This window comes from Heteronotia binoei, chromosome 4 (assembly GCF_032191835.1).
Source record: "Heteronotia binoei isolate CCM8104 ecotype False Entrance Well chromosome 4, APGP_CSIRO_Hbin_v1, whole genome shotgun sequence".
NCBI lineage: Eukaryota > Metazoa > Chordata > Lepidosauria > Squamata > Gekkonidae > Heteronotia > Heteronotia binoei.
The window spans coordinates 28923792-28940642 of NC_083226.1; the positions used below are offsets into that span (position 1 = coordinate 28923792).

At 41.9% G+C, this 16851-nt stretch overlaps 1 protein-coding gene across 2 annotated transcripts in view; it reads right to left on the reverse strand.

The window, feature by feature from the left end:
- Positions 1-9827: 9827 nt before the first annotated feature.
- The window catches only part of GNE (glucosamine (UDP-N-acetyl)-2-epimerase/N-acetylmannosamine kinase), a 64384-nt gene continuing 57360 nt past the window's right edge, over positions 9828-16851 (reverse strand). For both annotated transcript variants that reach the window (XM_060237038.1, XM_060237039.1), the window contains exons 10-12: positions 15048-15230; positions 13093-13209; positions 9828-10505 (exon numbers count right to left, since the gene is read on the reverse strand). In XM_060237038.1, the coding sequence (XP_060093021.1) occupies positions 10270-10505; positions 13093-13209; positions 15048-15230 (536 nt within the window). In that variant the 3' untranslated portion in view covers positions 9828-10269. The remainder of the gene's footprint in view (positions 10506-13092; positions 13210-15047; positions 15231-16851) is intronic.

Sequence of the window (16851 nt, forward strand, 5' to 3'; positions counted from 1 at the left end):
CTTTTTTGTGTGTGGGGCTAAATAAACAAAAGCAACTTTTCCCCATAAAAGATGTAGGTCATGTGCCAGTACAGTTGAAGGTGGCCTGTACACTTGTCAGCATGAATTTTTCTCTCTTGCATAAAGGGATTTCTGAGATAGTTCAGCTTTATAGATGGGCTTCCTTATCAAGGTAGCCTTGTAGCTATATTGATTGCCTGTACACACAACAGCAGGACAAAATCTCCTTACATCCCAATCAATGCACACTCTTTGCCCGTTATTGCTGGAGGCTTCGTTCCTACAGTCGTAGCTTCAGCAGATGCTCTAGCTACTTTATTAAGGCAGATGGCTTCTTTATGTGTAGGGCTGGAAAAGCTAAGGCTGGAGGTTTCTTCCGTTCTTATGACTGGCACAAGGTGGGAATTTCTCCAACAGTTACCTATGCAGATTCCCCTAAACCTGACTCGCTTGTTCTTGATGCAGGTAGTGATGCCTGTGGTATAACTCCTCTTCCCTTCAGTGGACTCGGCATGTTTCTACTGGTGAGAAGGTGAATTAAGCCTCCGGTGACTCAGTGGTTGAGTTAGTGTGGATTACCAAGTCTGTCATACAAGGGGCAGGGAGACCTAAGTTCTTGGCTTCGAAGCTCACTAGATGATCTTGGACTCTCCAGGCTCAGCTATCTCTCTCAGTATTAGGATAAACAGAAGTGTGTATGCTGCCCTGAGCTCCTTGCCTAAAAGAACAATGGTATTCTCTGCTCTGTTCTTAAATTTTTCAGGAAGCAGGGTGATTTCTGTGTCAGTGGCTCATTTTCCCTTATGTCCCTGAATCTAATTTAGATAAATGGGGTCATAGTATCTCCCAGATGCAGCCTAGGAGTGGCTCCTAGCTATTTCAGTCTACTTAAAGTGGAGGGTGGTTGGGGTCTGTCAAGAGGCTTCTTGGCAGGTTATCTTGCTTTCTTTGGTTTCGCAAGACAGAATGTTCCCACAGGAGAATTCACTGATGACTGTGTCCAACAGCCATTTTGATATTAGAAGGAATGGGTCAATACGTCAGTGTTGGAGCACCACCCTGAAGAATGGCGCATCTAGATAGTGCCCAAGATGCCTGCTACCTGAAGACTGGCTCCTGGGGTGATTCTGGCCTACCATGAACCAGTGATCCTTCTCCTCCTCTGAAGGAAGCACACTGCAACTGAACTCTATACCTGGATCCAGCAAATTAGGTATTTCCTTGTAAACTCCATGTCCTCAGAACTTCCCTGATCACGGCTTGTAAATGAATCATAAGAAGGCTAAAATGCTTGGTGAAGTGCATGTTATGTACTTCTCCCTAAATTCAGATCAAGATCAAGCTGATGCACTGTTGGGAGTCGTCTTGCTTCAGCTTTGCTCCCCTCCCCCCATCCAAATGTGAGGATTTCAGCTCAGATTATACGGAAGCTATTGGGTTGAGTGGGGATGACTGAAGCTTCTCTTTGGCCATCTGTCAGGGAGAGGGAGCAGCTGGGAAGAATTAGCTGAACTTTCATTATCCATTTGGTTCTTCTAGGACAGGGGTGGGCAACGGTACCTCTTCAGATGCTTTTTGCCTACAACTCCCATCAGCCCCAGCCATTGGCCTTGCTGGCTGGGTCTGATGGGAGTTGCAGGCAAAAAAAACATTTGGAGAGCTACCATTGGCCACCCGTTCTAGAAGGATTTTCAGTCTCTTTATAACTGAAGCCACCTTGGATGAGTCCTGGAGCACTCTAAAGATCTGACTCTTACCTATAACCACCACTGTCAGATTCTTGATCCTGTGGTCTTGCAAACATATGCATGCAGTTGCACCAACCACTGCCTATCTTGGTAAAAAAACCCTCCTAAGCTTGCTATTGTCTCCTACAGGGGCGGTGCAGCAGGCTTCACAGATACAGTATAGTATACCTACAGCTCTAGCGAAAATGTAGATGCTAATTAAATTTTGTTTTCCCGTTACTTCTTGGTGGAATAAGTTTTCTGGGGAATACCTCAACACAGCTATCAAAACACAAAGTTAAAGATTGCATTCCTATCAGTGCAAACTACCATGGCTCAGAAAGGACAGACTCCCCTTTTCAGTAATACTAGAACTGAATGCAACAGAATTTTGCAGGATGTGTATAATCCTACTGCTTTTTGACCAAATACAGGAATGGTTCCTATCACTTGAAAATTATTTCTAGAATTACCCCTTTGTTCCTATAGGAGGTCTTTCTTCTCCAGACTTTGAAAAGCACCTTTTTTCTATCCTAGTCACCTTCAACCATCTATTTATTGAGCAATCTAGAAATCAGAAGATGCATCATTGCTGCAGATGTTTTTGGATAATTGCTTGTTCTTTGCTGTTTGTAAAAATTGTGGGATTTAAGAGCCATCTTCAATCTGCAGGACCTCCAACCCAGGAAATTCTATATGGAGACATCGAATTGCTATGTGTGTAACTGGGAAGGAGGGAGGCACTTCCCTGGCCTCAAGGAGCTCTCATACAAGCTTACTTGGTGTGTTCTAGTATTCTGGCATGCTGAATGTTCTCAGTTTCCCTACTAGGGCAGGTATTGTCAAGTCCAGTGTCCTTCCCTTTTAGTTACAAGAACTGTTTCCCAAAACTCATGGGGTTGCATTCCAGGATTGCCTTCTGAGGAGTGTTGCTGTGAAAAGTGGTTCTTCTATGGTAGACACTAGACTGCTGGAACAAGACCCCTCTTTTCACAGGAAAAAGTTTTTGGATGTACCCTAGGTGTTCCTGGTGGGTCAACATATGCTCTGTGTGGTTTTCTGTTTCTCTTTGGACAGCCTTATCCTCACTGTGCCAATATCATAGTGAGCTGCTCCAGCAAATGGCTGCCTTGGCTGGAAGTAATCACTGATTAAAAGCAGTTGCATTTGGGAATTATGCTTTGGTTTGCTCTAAGAAAAATTAGTGTCTAAACCAACTATGAGTTTACCAAGATCAAATCCAGTCAGCTTCTTCCCATTCTTGGGTCATCTTATCACATTAGCAATGTGTTTTACATGCTAGTGACTTGGTTGTAGTTTAAAGGGGGACTCCACCAGGGTAGAACTTCAGATAGAACCCAAACCTGCCCATTACACAGGCTAAAATGATCAACTAAAATAACATGGCCTTATTTGAGCATAGGTGTTAACTGTAACTGTGACCTCAAACCTCAAAAGAGTTTTGGCTCCTCAGCAAATAAAGTGGTTTCATACTCAAAATGTGTGAAATCCTTAATCTGGGGGATGGAGAGGTTGTGAGAATATGTAATACCAGTCACTTTGTATGCAGACAAAAATGATCACTGTACAATGCTTTGTAGTGTAACTCCAATAACTATATTGACCCAAATCTACTTCACTTAGAAACTTAGACTAAAATAATCTTTCTTTTACTGTTGATCATGGCTATAGGGGTATTCCAGCAATGGAATTTTGATTTAAAACATTTAATAATCTGGAGTATCTATTCTTTTAACTTACTTGAGGTCATGCTGAAACTTTTTTTCCTTTAATTTTTAAATGATTTAATTGTTAAGAAATCATTGTTATTTTCATTGTACGTAATTGGTGTATATCAAACTCTTCAGTAAAATGTTTGAAACTTAAAACTGGTCTGATTTGTGACTGGAAGTATTCTGAGAGTGTGGATCCACAGGGGTGTATTACTCATTAGATTATTTTTTTGCTGTAGTACCTGAATCACTGGTGGTCCTAAAAATTTAGTATTTTAAGGAAAAGAAGAGATTAGATTTATACCCTGACCTTTGCTACCCAAAGTCTGAGCAGCTTACAAAGTGGGGCTGAGACCTCTCCCAGAAGTGCTCTTGAGCAGAACAGCCTTGAGAGAACTTGTGGTTGACCCAAGGTCACATCAGCAGGTTTATGTAGAGGAGAGGGGAATCAAACCTGGTTCTCCCAGATAAGAGTCCGTGCACTTAACCACTACTCTAAACTTCACATTAATAATGAGGTGAAATTATCTTAACAACAAGAAAAATATTAGCGAATGCAAGAGAGCCTGTTCTAGTAATTAAACCAAGTTTCTTTTTAATCTATAAGTTCTCAGCACTGAGAAATACTTTCTCATTACAGGAGATAAGATTGTGAAGTTGAGCAATGATTAATATGGCACTCAGTGGGCTTCTTCAGAATAAGAAATCTAATGTTTTACTACTAAAAGGTAAGAGAAACACCAAGGTTGACCTAGACAGTTGTAAGGAAAGATCATGACTATAAAAGCAAGAATTTGCCCACATTTTGAATACTGTGCAATAATTAAAAGTGGACCAAAAAGGGGGGGGGGGATTGTGCTAAGATGTCCCTACTAAATTTGATATGAAAAGGAATATTTAATACTCAAACAGGGCAGCAGCAAACATTCAAGAAATGATATTCTGTCAGTTAGAAGCTGCCTTCAATAGAAATCTTAGATAATTGTTGCCAACTATGATTCAGGTGGGTAGCCCACTGGACTCAAACTTTGTTCTGTTCGTAATTTAGATCACTTGAATCCTAACTTCTGAATAACAGACTTCCCCAGACCAGAGGTTTTTATTTTTAAATCCAAGTGCAACATTGCCCTCTGCCGGGTATATTTGTCTCAAGTTACTTAGCTGTGCTTCAGGCACAGTATAACATACTTCCCAAGTAGCATGTCTGAGATATCAGTGATAGTGGGAAAATGCAGGTTATGGAAAGGTGAGAGGGTCCATAAAAACCAATCCACCCCTCCCCACTAGATAGCTACAACTTCCCATTCTCTACTACAACCAGAACAAAAGGGGTGTCCTGCTGGATAAGATTAGTGATCTATCTAGTCCAGCATCCTGTCTCAGAGTGGGCAACTAGTTCCTCTAGATAACAACGGCACAAAGGCTGAAGCCTTTCCCTAATGTTGCCTCCTGGCTCTTGAGATTCAGAGGATTAGTGCCTCTGAATGTGGAATTTGCTGCCAGAGGTTGCAGCGATAGCCACAGGGGTTAGATTCATGGATGACAAGTATAAATGGCTACTAACCATGGTAACTGAGGAGAACCTCCACATTTTAATCTCTCTAAGTAAAGCAGTATTCTGTCTTTCCTGAACCTACTACCTATCAGTTTTACTGGATGTCCCCGAGTTCTAGTATTTTGGGAAAGGAAGAAACATTTCTCTTTGTTGACTCGCCATCGCATGCATAATTTTATAAACCGCTATCATTTCCTTAGTCATCTCTTTTCTAAACCCAGTGGTCAACCCTGGAGTGTTAACAAACGGCATAGGAAGCCAAGGCCTTCCCCTAATGCTGCCTCTTGGCACTGGTGTTTAGAGGTCTATTACCTCTGAATATGGAGATTCCCTTTAGTCACCATGCCTAATATCTACTGATAGACCTGTCCTCCCTGAATCGGTCTAATCTCCTTTTGAAGCAATCTATGCCTCTGGCTATCACTACATCATCTGGCAGGGAAGGCAGGCTATTTAGTATTTAGATATTTGGAGCATTCCCTCTTGTTATTCCTGTTTTTACACTGCAAATATGGCAAGAATGGGGCAGCCGTTCCTCTGACACTTGTTTAGAGGAAGACCAACTTCTTAGGAGAATTCGGAAAACCAGGTATAACAAATAGTTGCTAGAGATACAGTACCCCTGGGGCTGTGAACAGCAAGGCAGAGGTGGGGATCTCTGGTCGCTCAGTAAAATGTCTGGTATGGATGTACATGCGTCTCTCCCTCTACAGAAGACATTAAAACTCAGACAGTGACTATAAAAAATGAATTCGACTTTAGACGCTTGCTTGTCATATCTCATTAATGTTTATGGAAGTTAAGCGTTGTGCCAATTCCTGCTGCTATACTAATATTTGCTCTTTGAGCTAATGTTGACTGCTCGTTTGATACAGGCCACTGGATTAACATTTATTTTTGATATTTTATCAATATAGGTTTTAAATGAGTAGCAATAACTTTTAGTGATAATGATGAAGAAAAAGAAAGTCAACTTATTACAGTAGCTCTAGAATACCATATATAATAGTGTTGGGACTGCAGATGTATGTAGCAGAACATCTGAGTCGGCTTTGCATCAGCCTCTCCTCTTTTGCAGATATCTGAATGGTTGGACTTGGCCAGAGGCACCAGCCAAAGAGGGCTTGACTCAATCTGTGCCTTGCAGCTTGCGTCCCTGTGTGAGTCATGCTGGCAGAACCAGAACCAACCCAGGACATTCTTGTAGCTGTCCCAGTTAAATCTGCACTGGGGGCACACTGAGTTGTATGTATTATTGCTTGCATTTTACTGTCTACTGATTTATTAAAACATTTATACTTGGCCTGTCCTCTTGGTTCAAGGCGGCTTACAGCTGCTGCTTTATTGTTAGAATCTCTTTTAAGCAGCTTTGAGCCCCCTGTGTGGAAAGAATACTGAATATAAAATTATTTAAACAATCAGAAATGCCAAATTGTTAATTCATTTGAAAACTATGCCAAGACTAGAGGCAGGAGGAAGGAAGGGCTTGCAAAGTTACCTCTTTCTTTGTGGATGAAAAAGAAACCAGCTATCTAAGATGGACATTTAGATCTCTTAAGCTCCTCTGACTCTCCGTTTTGGATTTAAATACTGCACGTCTAAACATAATAAACAGGAAGACCAGTAAGTAAGACAAATCTGAAAGACTGCATCTCAGTAAACTGCCTCAGTCCCCGGTACAAAAGGAAACGGCAACAAGATCTGTTATTCTGGCTGGAGAATCCGATCATACCCAAGCCACACAGAGAACTTAGCCAAAAATCATAGCGAGCAGCCAAATGGAAATCTAAAACCTACTGGCCCAAAGACAGTTCTTAAGAGTGCAGCTCCCACTGCTGATGGACAAAGTTACTAACAAGACCAACTTGAGATGTGCATCTTGAATGCTGGCTCCTCTTTATTAAATTCTCAGATACCTAAGAAGGTATGGCCAGAAGTAATAGCTAAATATTTCAGTGATGCTTAATTAACTCTTAACTTCGATGCGGATGACAGAAAGCATACAAAAAATCATGAAACCCAACAAGCAAACTTTTATTTAAAAACCTATTACAACATTCACATGTTACAAACTATTTCCAAATGTTACGAAACCAGTGTCGCATTTCTCTGGTTTCTTCTTTAGGAATTCTCCCCTTTGTGACACACCGTGGCAGTCTTCTTTCCAGTATTTACCCTTTTCTGTGCCTTGGTTTCCTTTTCTTTTTATTTCATTTGCGGGGAGGGGGACTAATTTTGGTTTTCTTTTTTCTGCAGTCTGCATACTGGTTTTGAAAAAAAAAATCAAACTTTTTGAAAAAGAAATGCACAGGCAGAGAATAAGCCATTAAAAGAAAAGGATAACAATTTAGTCATGAATGGAAAGAAATAAGAAGCTGCAGGAAAGAGACAAATGTCTGGAAGAAAAACTGAATGGAAAAAGTTATGGATCTGGAACTAAAAACATGGGCACTGAAACCCGAATGAGCTTTGAATGATGCCAAACTCTACCCACTCAGACAGTACATTCATTGGCAAAGCATGGTGGTAAGAGTTCCAAAAGTAAAGAACCCCCAAAGGAACCAGAAATGGAACCCGAGAGCGGTATGGGAAATAAGGAGAAAACTAAATGAGATCAGAAAATGAAGGTTTGCTAAAATGAACAGAAAAGGGAAATTTGGTTGCTTACACAGAGGATCATTCTATAATGTACCTTCACAGAAGGACAATGCAGACCATACCACCCAGTCTAGTCTATTCTTAGAACACAAACACACCTTGAAATATGCTGGTTGTTAATGAACTTCCAAGGATGGGATGCTGCTTTTAAATGCTATTTTTGGGGAGGGGCTGACCACAAATGTTAGCTGTTGGCATAGACAAGGAACACTTTTTGAATTTATAGTGCTGCCAAAAGGGCAGTAGCAAAGACAGTGGAAGATGTCTGTCAGTTTGAAGCATTTACGAACACTACTTCCCTAACCTGGTTTACAGTGGAATCCCAAATTAAGCTCTACTCTAAATCTGTTGAAATCAACAGGTGTAGAAGGTGATTCTGCTTAAAGTTACACTGTTATCCCAGAAGGGCAGGAAGTGAAGGTGACTCTGCTTAAAGTTACACTCTTATCCCAGAAGGGCAGGAAGTGAATAGAGAATGCCACATTGCTGAACACTGATTTATACATGTAAATGAGACAGGGAAAAATATTTCACAAAAAAAGGTGGTTGGATGAAATGAAATGCCTCTTCCTCCTGAAAATGTGCCAATGGCAATAATTTCTGCACCGAAGAAGAGCTATACAAGTTGGTTTAATGGGGTGTGTGGAGAAGAAGACAATCATTTCAGATCCAGCATATATAGGTTTTTTCAGTCCTTTCCTTCTACCTAGCATGAGACCAGCATAGCCTCTGATAACTTCTGATCATATCTCAGAACTGTAAGGTCCTGGCAAGCAAAGTGGTGGCCACAAAGCTTTCTGTTGCACTCACGGATATTTGGACCAGGATAGGAAGTATTTACAAAAAATTCAGCCACAAACTCAAAAATACCATGTGCAGGAACTACATGTAATCTTTGCTAAATTAGCCTTCTGCAGACGAAACGGACACATTTCAAGATACTCCGATCTACAGGGGTTCCGCCCCCACCTAAAATGTCATGGTAGACAAACTATGAGAGGAAGTAAGCTGGAAATATTCCAAAAATGGTAACAAGTTAAGACTTCTGTGGCTGTGTACTTGCAATGCTCTAATCCAGAAGTCTGCCAATTAGTTCATTAATGAAACTTTCAGATCAAGAAAATCCAAGGCAAGACAAAGGAAAACCGGCGGTTCTAAGCTCACAGATGTGCACATTACAGATAAAATCCATCAGGAAGACATATCATAACCACATGGAATTGGTCTTAAGAGTCTAGAACATATTTCGCCCCTCACAACTGAAGCTGCAGTGTGGAGGGAACCATTAACCATATTCTTGGCCATGAAAATTTGGCAAGATTGCTAGTCAGCGTCAAGCCATCTTCAAGGAAATTGAGATGAAACTCGTCACTTTTTAAAACCAGAGTCCTCTTAGGTGATTGTCACGGCTTTCCAGCTTAACCATTTCAAATCTCGTTTGTATGACAATGTACCAGCTGCTCAGAGCAACACTGGATGAGGCTACTGATGAACTACATCACAAAGTGCTGCCTAGCACAGATCTGTCTGTGTGGATTCTGTGGATAAAAAAGAAAAGGATACCTCAGCTGGCAGGTAAGCAGACCACATGTGTGTGGGGAGGGGGGTTGCTAAAACTTGTGCCCATCTTTGGAGGCTAGTTTAAGTGTGAAGTTCAGCCTTCTGTTCTGTTAGCATATCCAGACAACAAATCTGGCATTTTCACATACACTCATAAGCCAAGACTTCTCTTTTCAGTCAGATTCTGGCAGCCTGGATCAGTGAGCATGACAGCAGCCTGTAACATCAATGAACCATGGAACTGTCTACATAAGCAAAAACAAACCCATGAGGACTTGTTGGGAAAAAACTAAACTCGGATGTGTCCTTACCTCCAAATCAGAAGAGATGGATAATTAAAAAAAAATACAGATGACTGAGGCAGAACTGACCATTCAAGTCTATCTTCCTCTTCATCCCAGTGTGTTCTAATAAGCTCTTGGAAGCTACCTTCATAAGTGCATCCGTTGTTGCTAGACGGATCTTCTTCCAAACTAAAGTTCTTATATTACTTCAGCAATAAATAACTGGAAAGTTTCTGTCATAAGATAGTCTACCACTAGCCTCTGCTTGATTTGCAGCTGCCTGTTTTGAAATTCACAGAGGCAGGAATTGTTGCAACATATTTTCAAGAGGTTTCTTCACTCGTTTAGAGCAGGTCTTCATTTCCTCCTGTTGTGATGACTGGAAAACCCGTACCTACCAGAAAGTAAGTTCATGAGGCTCATCTTTACTTTCGAGGGTGTAGGATCCCAACATCCACCAGGAATTGCTTGGTGTGGTACACTTCATCCATACAAGTCTATGAGAAGGTCTTCATACTGAATTACCTTTAACGCATCAAGGAACCACCCCTGAGCTCTCAGAGTGCAGAGATGAGCAAAAGAACGGAATAGGTCATTTAAAAAAGCAAATAAAAGAGGTACTGAAGTGCCTGCTGGCTTGTCTAAAAATCCATCTACTTTTGATACGAAAAAGACAAAGTTTGTGTTTCGTAGGAAACTGCTCCTCCCAAAGCGCCGCCAAAGCGCCACTAAATCTCTTTCTCTCGCCTTGCCTAATATATCCTGCGTGTGGTATAATCCAGGACCATGCTGGCAGCCCCCAGCAAGGCAGGATCCACCAGGTCCGAGACAACCACGTCCACCGTCTGCACAGAGAACAAGGCCCGCTGATGGATCACGTCTTTGACAACGTTGATGTAGTGACTCGCTAAGACGCCAGAAAGGATCACAAGCGAGGGGTTGATGGTGTGCAGGATGTTCACAACTCCAAGGCCCAGAGCAGTTCCCGCTGTGCGCAAAACAAGGAAGAGGTTAAGGACAATAAAGGCTATAAAAGAGACAACAGTTTTCCAGGGGAGTCAGAAAAAACAAAAGTAGCATGGCTATTGTGTATGCAAAAAGGCATTTATTTTGTCTCACTGTCATCTTTGGTCAGATCCATTTTGCAGGTGACCAAAATGGTGCTGTGAGGAACCAGTCAGGGTCAGCTTGAGAGGGTGACCACTATATATATATTTTTGTCACCTCTACCCAGTACCTCAGGCACACCAAAGAAAACTGTCAGAATAATAAACTAGGCACCAAATGTTTTTAAATTTAAAACCAAAAGATATTTATTGGTTCACAAAAAGGCAAGGGAGGGAATGAAACAACATTAATTAGTTTGATTATAAACAAATCAGTTGGTAGGCAGATGGTTAACTGAAAAGACAATCTCTGATCACCAGAGATTTGGCAGGCTGAGATAGTTTAAAAATATAAACAGGCAGGCTTAATAAAATCTCTAAGAACCTTGAACAGGCAGGCAGTGCTCACTTGGCACTAGGAACACTAGGTAGAGATGGGATCATCATCTTCAATCCTAAAAATAATAAATGGTCACACACTCTTTGCCATACACACCGAGGACTTTTCACTTGTGCTAGATAAATACTCCCTCACAGACTCACCCACTAGCATACAGGACTCACACCTTATGAGTGCTATAACCAGCCCCTCAATCCTGTGTGTCCCACCCGGCTAGAATCCCAGTCTGTTCTTTTTAGGATTTTTCCTAGCCACAAGAATCTAGTCTTTTGTTGTGTGTGTTTGAGTGTTCTAGATTGGACCAGATGTCTGCCCTGATGTGCTGACAGATCTCGGAGAGTTTCTCCTCATAGAAGGTGCCTGGTTCTGCCCCCTTCTTCCCAATAACTCTCTCCATGATGGAAAAACTCCGTTCAGTCTCCCAAGGAACTCAGCCCACAGGCTGTTCTCAGCCTGATCAGCTTCAGTACCAAGACTGCACTCTTCCAGTGGTCAGACTGAACTGAACTGTTTCAGTACTAAAGCTCAACTCCCCTCTGAGGCGTTTTTCTTCCCTGCAAGCCTCTTTGCAATTCGATACATTCTCATAATCATGGCTGCGGCCCAGCCAATCGGTGCAAGCTGTTCCCAGCTTCCAGGTTAACTGCTTGAGTCCGTTACAGCTGCAGAAATCAACTGAGCTTATTTACCAGAGAAAACAACAGGATGAACATACCACACCATGAGTCTCACACCACTTACAAACAGCCAAAAGGAAGGCATTACTTGTTCCAGAATGCAGCACAGAGTAGCCCTAACAGCGGGGTAAAAAGAGTTCTGATTCACTGGGCAGACCCCATGTTTACAGAGCACATTTTGCTACTTGTTGGTTTTACTTGTTTAGTAAACAGAGACATTCTAATTGTTAAATCCTTAAAACCGTGGCAGGGGCATGCTCAGACAAGAAGAGTGAGATGGAAGGTTTCTATCTAAGAAAGTTCTCCAACACTTTCTCTAGAACAAAGGAGGAAAACAGAAAAAACTTTTCCACCCCAGTTTCCAAGTACAACTGTAAAGTCTCTCATCACAGCGCTGGCGACTTACAGGAAGGAACCCACATCTATTCCACCCACAGTCTTTTCCATCTTCTGCTAAAGCCTTAGAGTGAACTAGCTGGAGGAAAGCTCTTCATGTACATCATCTGGGATCAGGAAGGAATCCTCTTTCAAGCCATATTAGCTAGTGAAAGCCTTCACCTATGGTACATGGCTGCTTGAGGCTTAACAAATACTGCTGCTTGCCCACTGTTATATTTCCAATCAAGGGCCTTGTATATACCAATCTAGTACCTAAAAGGACATATGATTTGTTAAATCATGGGTAAGGCTGATGTTAAGAGGATCCAGCAAAGAGCACAGGAAACAATCATCAGGACATGCCCCAAGCAACAATGGCCTCCCCTATATTGTCCGTAAAATGAATGTTGCTTCAGACAGAGCCAACTTTCCAGGGGCCAGCATGCTTCCACATACATCCTACTTACGCATATGGACCTTCTTCCCCTTGGAACATAAATTAAGAATTTCTAAATGTATTCTCTTGTGTGTGTTATGTGCCATCAAGTGGCTTCTGATGTAAAACAGCCTGTATGATGATGACCTCCCGAACATCCTATCACTAACAGCCTGGCTCAGATCTGGCAAACTGAAGGTTGTGGTTTCCTTTATTGAACCAATCCATCTCATGTCGGATCTCCCTCTTTTCTTACTGCCTTCCACTTTTTCATCCTAGCTTTTTCACACATCCCATCTAGCTTCATCTCTTGCTTCCCCATCTAGCCTCTGTAACAGCAAAACTTAAAATTTAAGTTCCCTGGAACACAGTGTTCTCTCCTTGCACTGTTTTTGTGGGGGGGTTTTTGGTGCTAATATTTCTTTGTACAATGCTCTGAATGTAGATGATGCCCTCCAAATGAGAGATGCAACACAGCTCCAAGCTGTTTTTGGGAGGAGCGGAGTAAAATAACAGAAATAAATAAATCATTAGATGGGAGTCTAAGAAAGAGTTCTGACTTATCTGAGTTTCCTTACCTGTCCTAACGACGTGCTCAGCTTTTGTATTTCCCAGTTTAGCTGCCTGAATGAGATGGGCGGCAGTTACTGTCTCTTCCTTCTTTACAGACATCCCTTCCACTAATAATGAATCCTCTGTTTGGGGCAAAGCAGGGGGGCGGGAGGAAGAAACAAGGTAGTGATGAACGAACAGTTAAAGCAGGAAAAAAAATACCATGAACAGACTGATGCTTTCTTACTTTCAGCCAACCTTACAAAATGAAGGAAGTTTAGGCTTCTAACTCGCACATATAGAGTCTGATGCAAACACCGGAACCAGATTATTAACTACGTTGCAGCAATGTATAGAGACAGTTGGGTGGATCCAACCATCTTCAAAGCAGTCTTTCTAAAGCCTAAGGAGACTTTCTAAGTGGTTCTTCTCCAACAGAAGATCCATCTGAGTAGGAGGAGGGTTCCTTAGACTGCAGAAAGGCTGCAAACTTGAGCCAATAAGTAAAGTGGGGTATAAATGAAAACACAGAAATTTCTTAAACCTTGCTCAGTAGAGCCATAGGATAGGGTTAGGACCTCTCCCCTCGAGCTCTAATTTCACTTTTGGTGGGTTATCCCATTGATTTACTTATGCATGTGAAGTCACTTATGCAGAAATAGCACAGGAAAACAGCCGAACAGCCAAGGGTGCATGTTACATACCAGATCCGTGTATCTTTTTGGTGGACCTACCCAATTTCTGCCAGCAGCCTCTGACCACAGTCTATGAATTGGTCTTATAATTCCTCCCTGTTCTACAGATTTTCTTTCAGTCCTCATTTCCTTCTCCCCTGCACTAGTTAAAGGATAATTACTGAAGGGTTTTACTTGTATTCCAATTGCAATTACAGTGATTACTTTGATTTTATGTTATTAGAGATTTTCTAGTTTTTTACCATTTTTATATTGTTATATGTTTTAAATATTTTATTTTGGAAGGCCGTTTCTGATTTTGGTACTTTATAATCCTATGACGACTAGTATTGTATATTTGCTAAATATTTATGCTAATTATTGAAATTCTGGCTTAAGGCCTTTGGTCAAATCAGCTAATAAAAGGATTGATTGACAACTGACAACACCCATTTTGCTATAATGTGTTGTGATTTAGGCAGAATATCAACAAGGCCTAACAGGATATCTTATATCTGGCAATGATCCGACTTTTGTGTGAGCCTGAACAGGTACTTGGGAATTAAGAAAAGAGAGAGAACATGAAAGAGGTTCTTGTGTGGGAAGAGGGTCTGCTGTGTATGACTTTGGTTGTAAAAACAGTAAGAAGTAAACAAAATGAATGATACACATCTAAATTATACTGCGCAGGCAGCAACCCACATTAAGGGCAACTCTAATTTTGCATTCTAAGACACTTCAAAGAATCAGGGAAGCAACAAAAATGTCAAACTGGAAGCCTTTTTTAACCCGTAAACGAAATACACAGAGAAAGGCTCCAAATCCCAGGCTAAAATATAGGAGTGACCCTATTCAGTGAGTCTACTCAGGCTGTGGGCCCCTACCCAGTTACTCCTAAGAGCCAGCCTATATGTTCCACCTACAGTGTCCATGTGATGTCTCATGGACCAGGGATGAGCATGCAGTTCTTCTGGACTGAAGAAAGAGTCCCCCGCCCACCTTCCCAGAGTTGCACAGTCTTCATCAGAGTGCCTGCCTGGTGCATATCTTCACTGAGTACACGACACATCTAGACCTACTCTCTGAAATGCTCTGTGCCGGCTTAGCCACCAGCAGCACAGACATATCAGAAAAGAGTGCTTTGGAAAGTCTTGCCATGATTTTTTCCTTAAGAGCATGATATTAAGGGGTATTCCAGTTCTACAATTACTTAAGCTGGAGTGATGCAGTCCCCTCCCCTCCCCCTTGCTGGTTCCATATTCATAGCACATCCTGGAAATAAATGTGAAAAACAATTCTGGTCCTACCATCGTGCAGTTTCTTAGCTTCTCTCTGCAAGGCTATTCCGGAAGCATATGCTTCTATACAGCCGTAACTCCCGCAAAGGCACTCTGGACCATCCAAGGTTACCATGATGTGCCCGAGTTCAGCAGCACAAAAAGAACTTCCGTGGATCAATTCGTTTTGGTGAATGATTCCGCCCCCAATACCTGTAAGGACAGGAAAGCTACAGATAAGCCAAAGAACTCATCCAGCAACAGAGCTTGGGCCATACCAACATCAATAAGAAAGTATCTAAATATTTATCAGAGACCCTGCCTCAGGTGCTTCATCAGAGGTTAGATAAGTAGCAATCAGGAATGAGGTTTTCTCTGGGACGTGCCCCAGTAATAGAATAGCATCCCCAGAGAGGAATTTTTACTAGGCTTTATACCGCTTTCATGTTAAAATATCAAAAGTTGTTCATAAAACATTAAAAACAGATCCATAACAAAATCAATACATATAAAGCAAGCCATTGTGTGACATCACAGTTTGTAAGCTGCCCTTGGAGAACTAAGGAGATGGAATAAATAATAAAAACAAAGTACTTTACTGCTGAGAGCCAACTGAAGACCAAATTAGATTTCCTTTGGCGCCTCCATGCACAAAAGACGAAAGCAATGTACAATTCTTCCCCTGGGCAGCGCAAGGAAATGATGTTTATAGGACTGCTGCCCTTTGCAACATTTTGCTGTACCTGTTTGGAGACATTTCTGTTTATTCATACATAGGGGAAGGGGTAAATTTCCAACTACAGGTTCATGGCTTTGGGTTCTCAGAAAGGTGCTCTTTTGAAAGGCACAGCATATTCTAACACGCAGATGACTGTGATGTTCTACAGGTAATAGCAAAAGTCGGATTACGTGAAGCCAAGTAAAAACTAGGGATGGCCCAGGCTAGCCCAATCTTAGCAAATCTCATAAACTAGGCAGAGTCAGTCTGAGTTAGTATTTGGATGGAAGACCACAAAGGAAGTCCAGGGTTGCTATGCAGAGGCAGCGATGGCAAATCACTTCTGCTCGGCTCTTGCCTTGAAAACTTTACAGGGTTGCCATAAGTCAGCCTCAACTTGACAGTGCTTTCCACCACCAAGAACTGCTTTGCACATTACTTGGTGACAAATTCATGCTATGTACACACAGCAGGGAATCACGGCCAACCACTGGCCACCCAGCATACATGCCGGCACAGCACATCTGTGACAGATGTTCATTTGATGCATGTGCATGTTAAGATTTACATGCCTAGGTAAAAGGGTTTGCACAGGTACGCGGAAAACACTGTTTAAAATGACTGCTAAGAAGCTGTTGGCCTTCAGGAAGACTCAAGGGTCAGCAACCCTCCAGAACTCAGCCGATCCCATGCTAACACTTTGATTTGGATCAGTATTCTTAAGCTACCATGCCAGACTTTTTGTACTCCACTTATTTCTAAGCCAATAATCAGCAAAGGTAATTAGGAAGAACAAAATTCAAGTCCAGCAGTGCCTTAAAGACCAACAAAAATGTCCAGGGCATAAGATTCTGAGATTCAAATCGTATTTCAGATACAAATGGGAATGAAGATCCATCAGTCATTATAGGTCAGAAAGTGGAAGAGGCAGGGTTGCCGAAAAGGGTGTGTGTGTTGGGGGACACTCCAGGATGTCCCCATGTGATAATGTCACTTGGAAGTGACATCGTCATGTCAGGGACATCACACAGCAACGCTCTAGTTTCTGAGCAAAACTCTATGTTAAAACCAGTTTCAAACAATAGAGTGTTGCCCTCAAACCAGTCGCTGCATGAT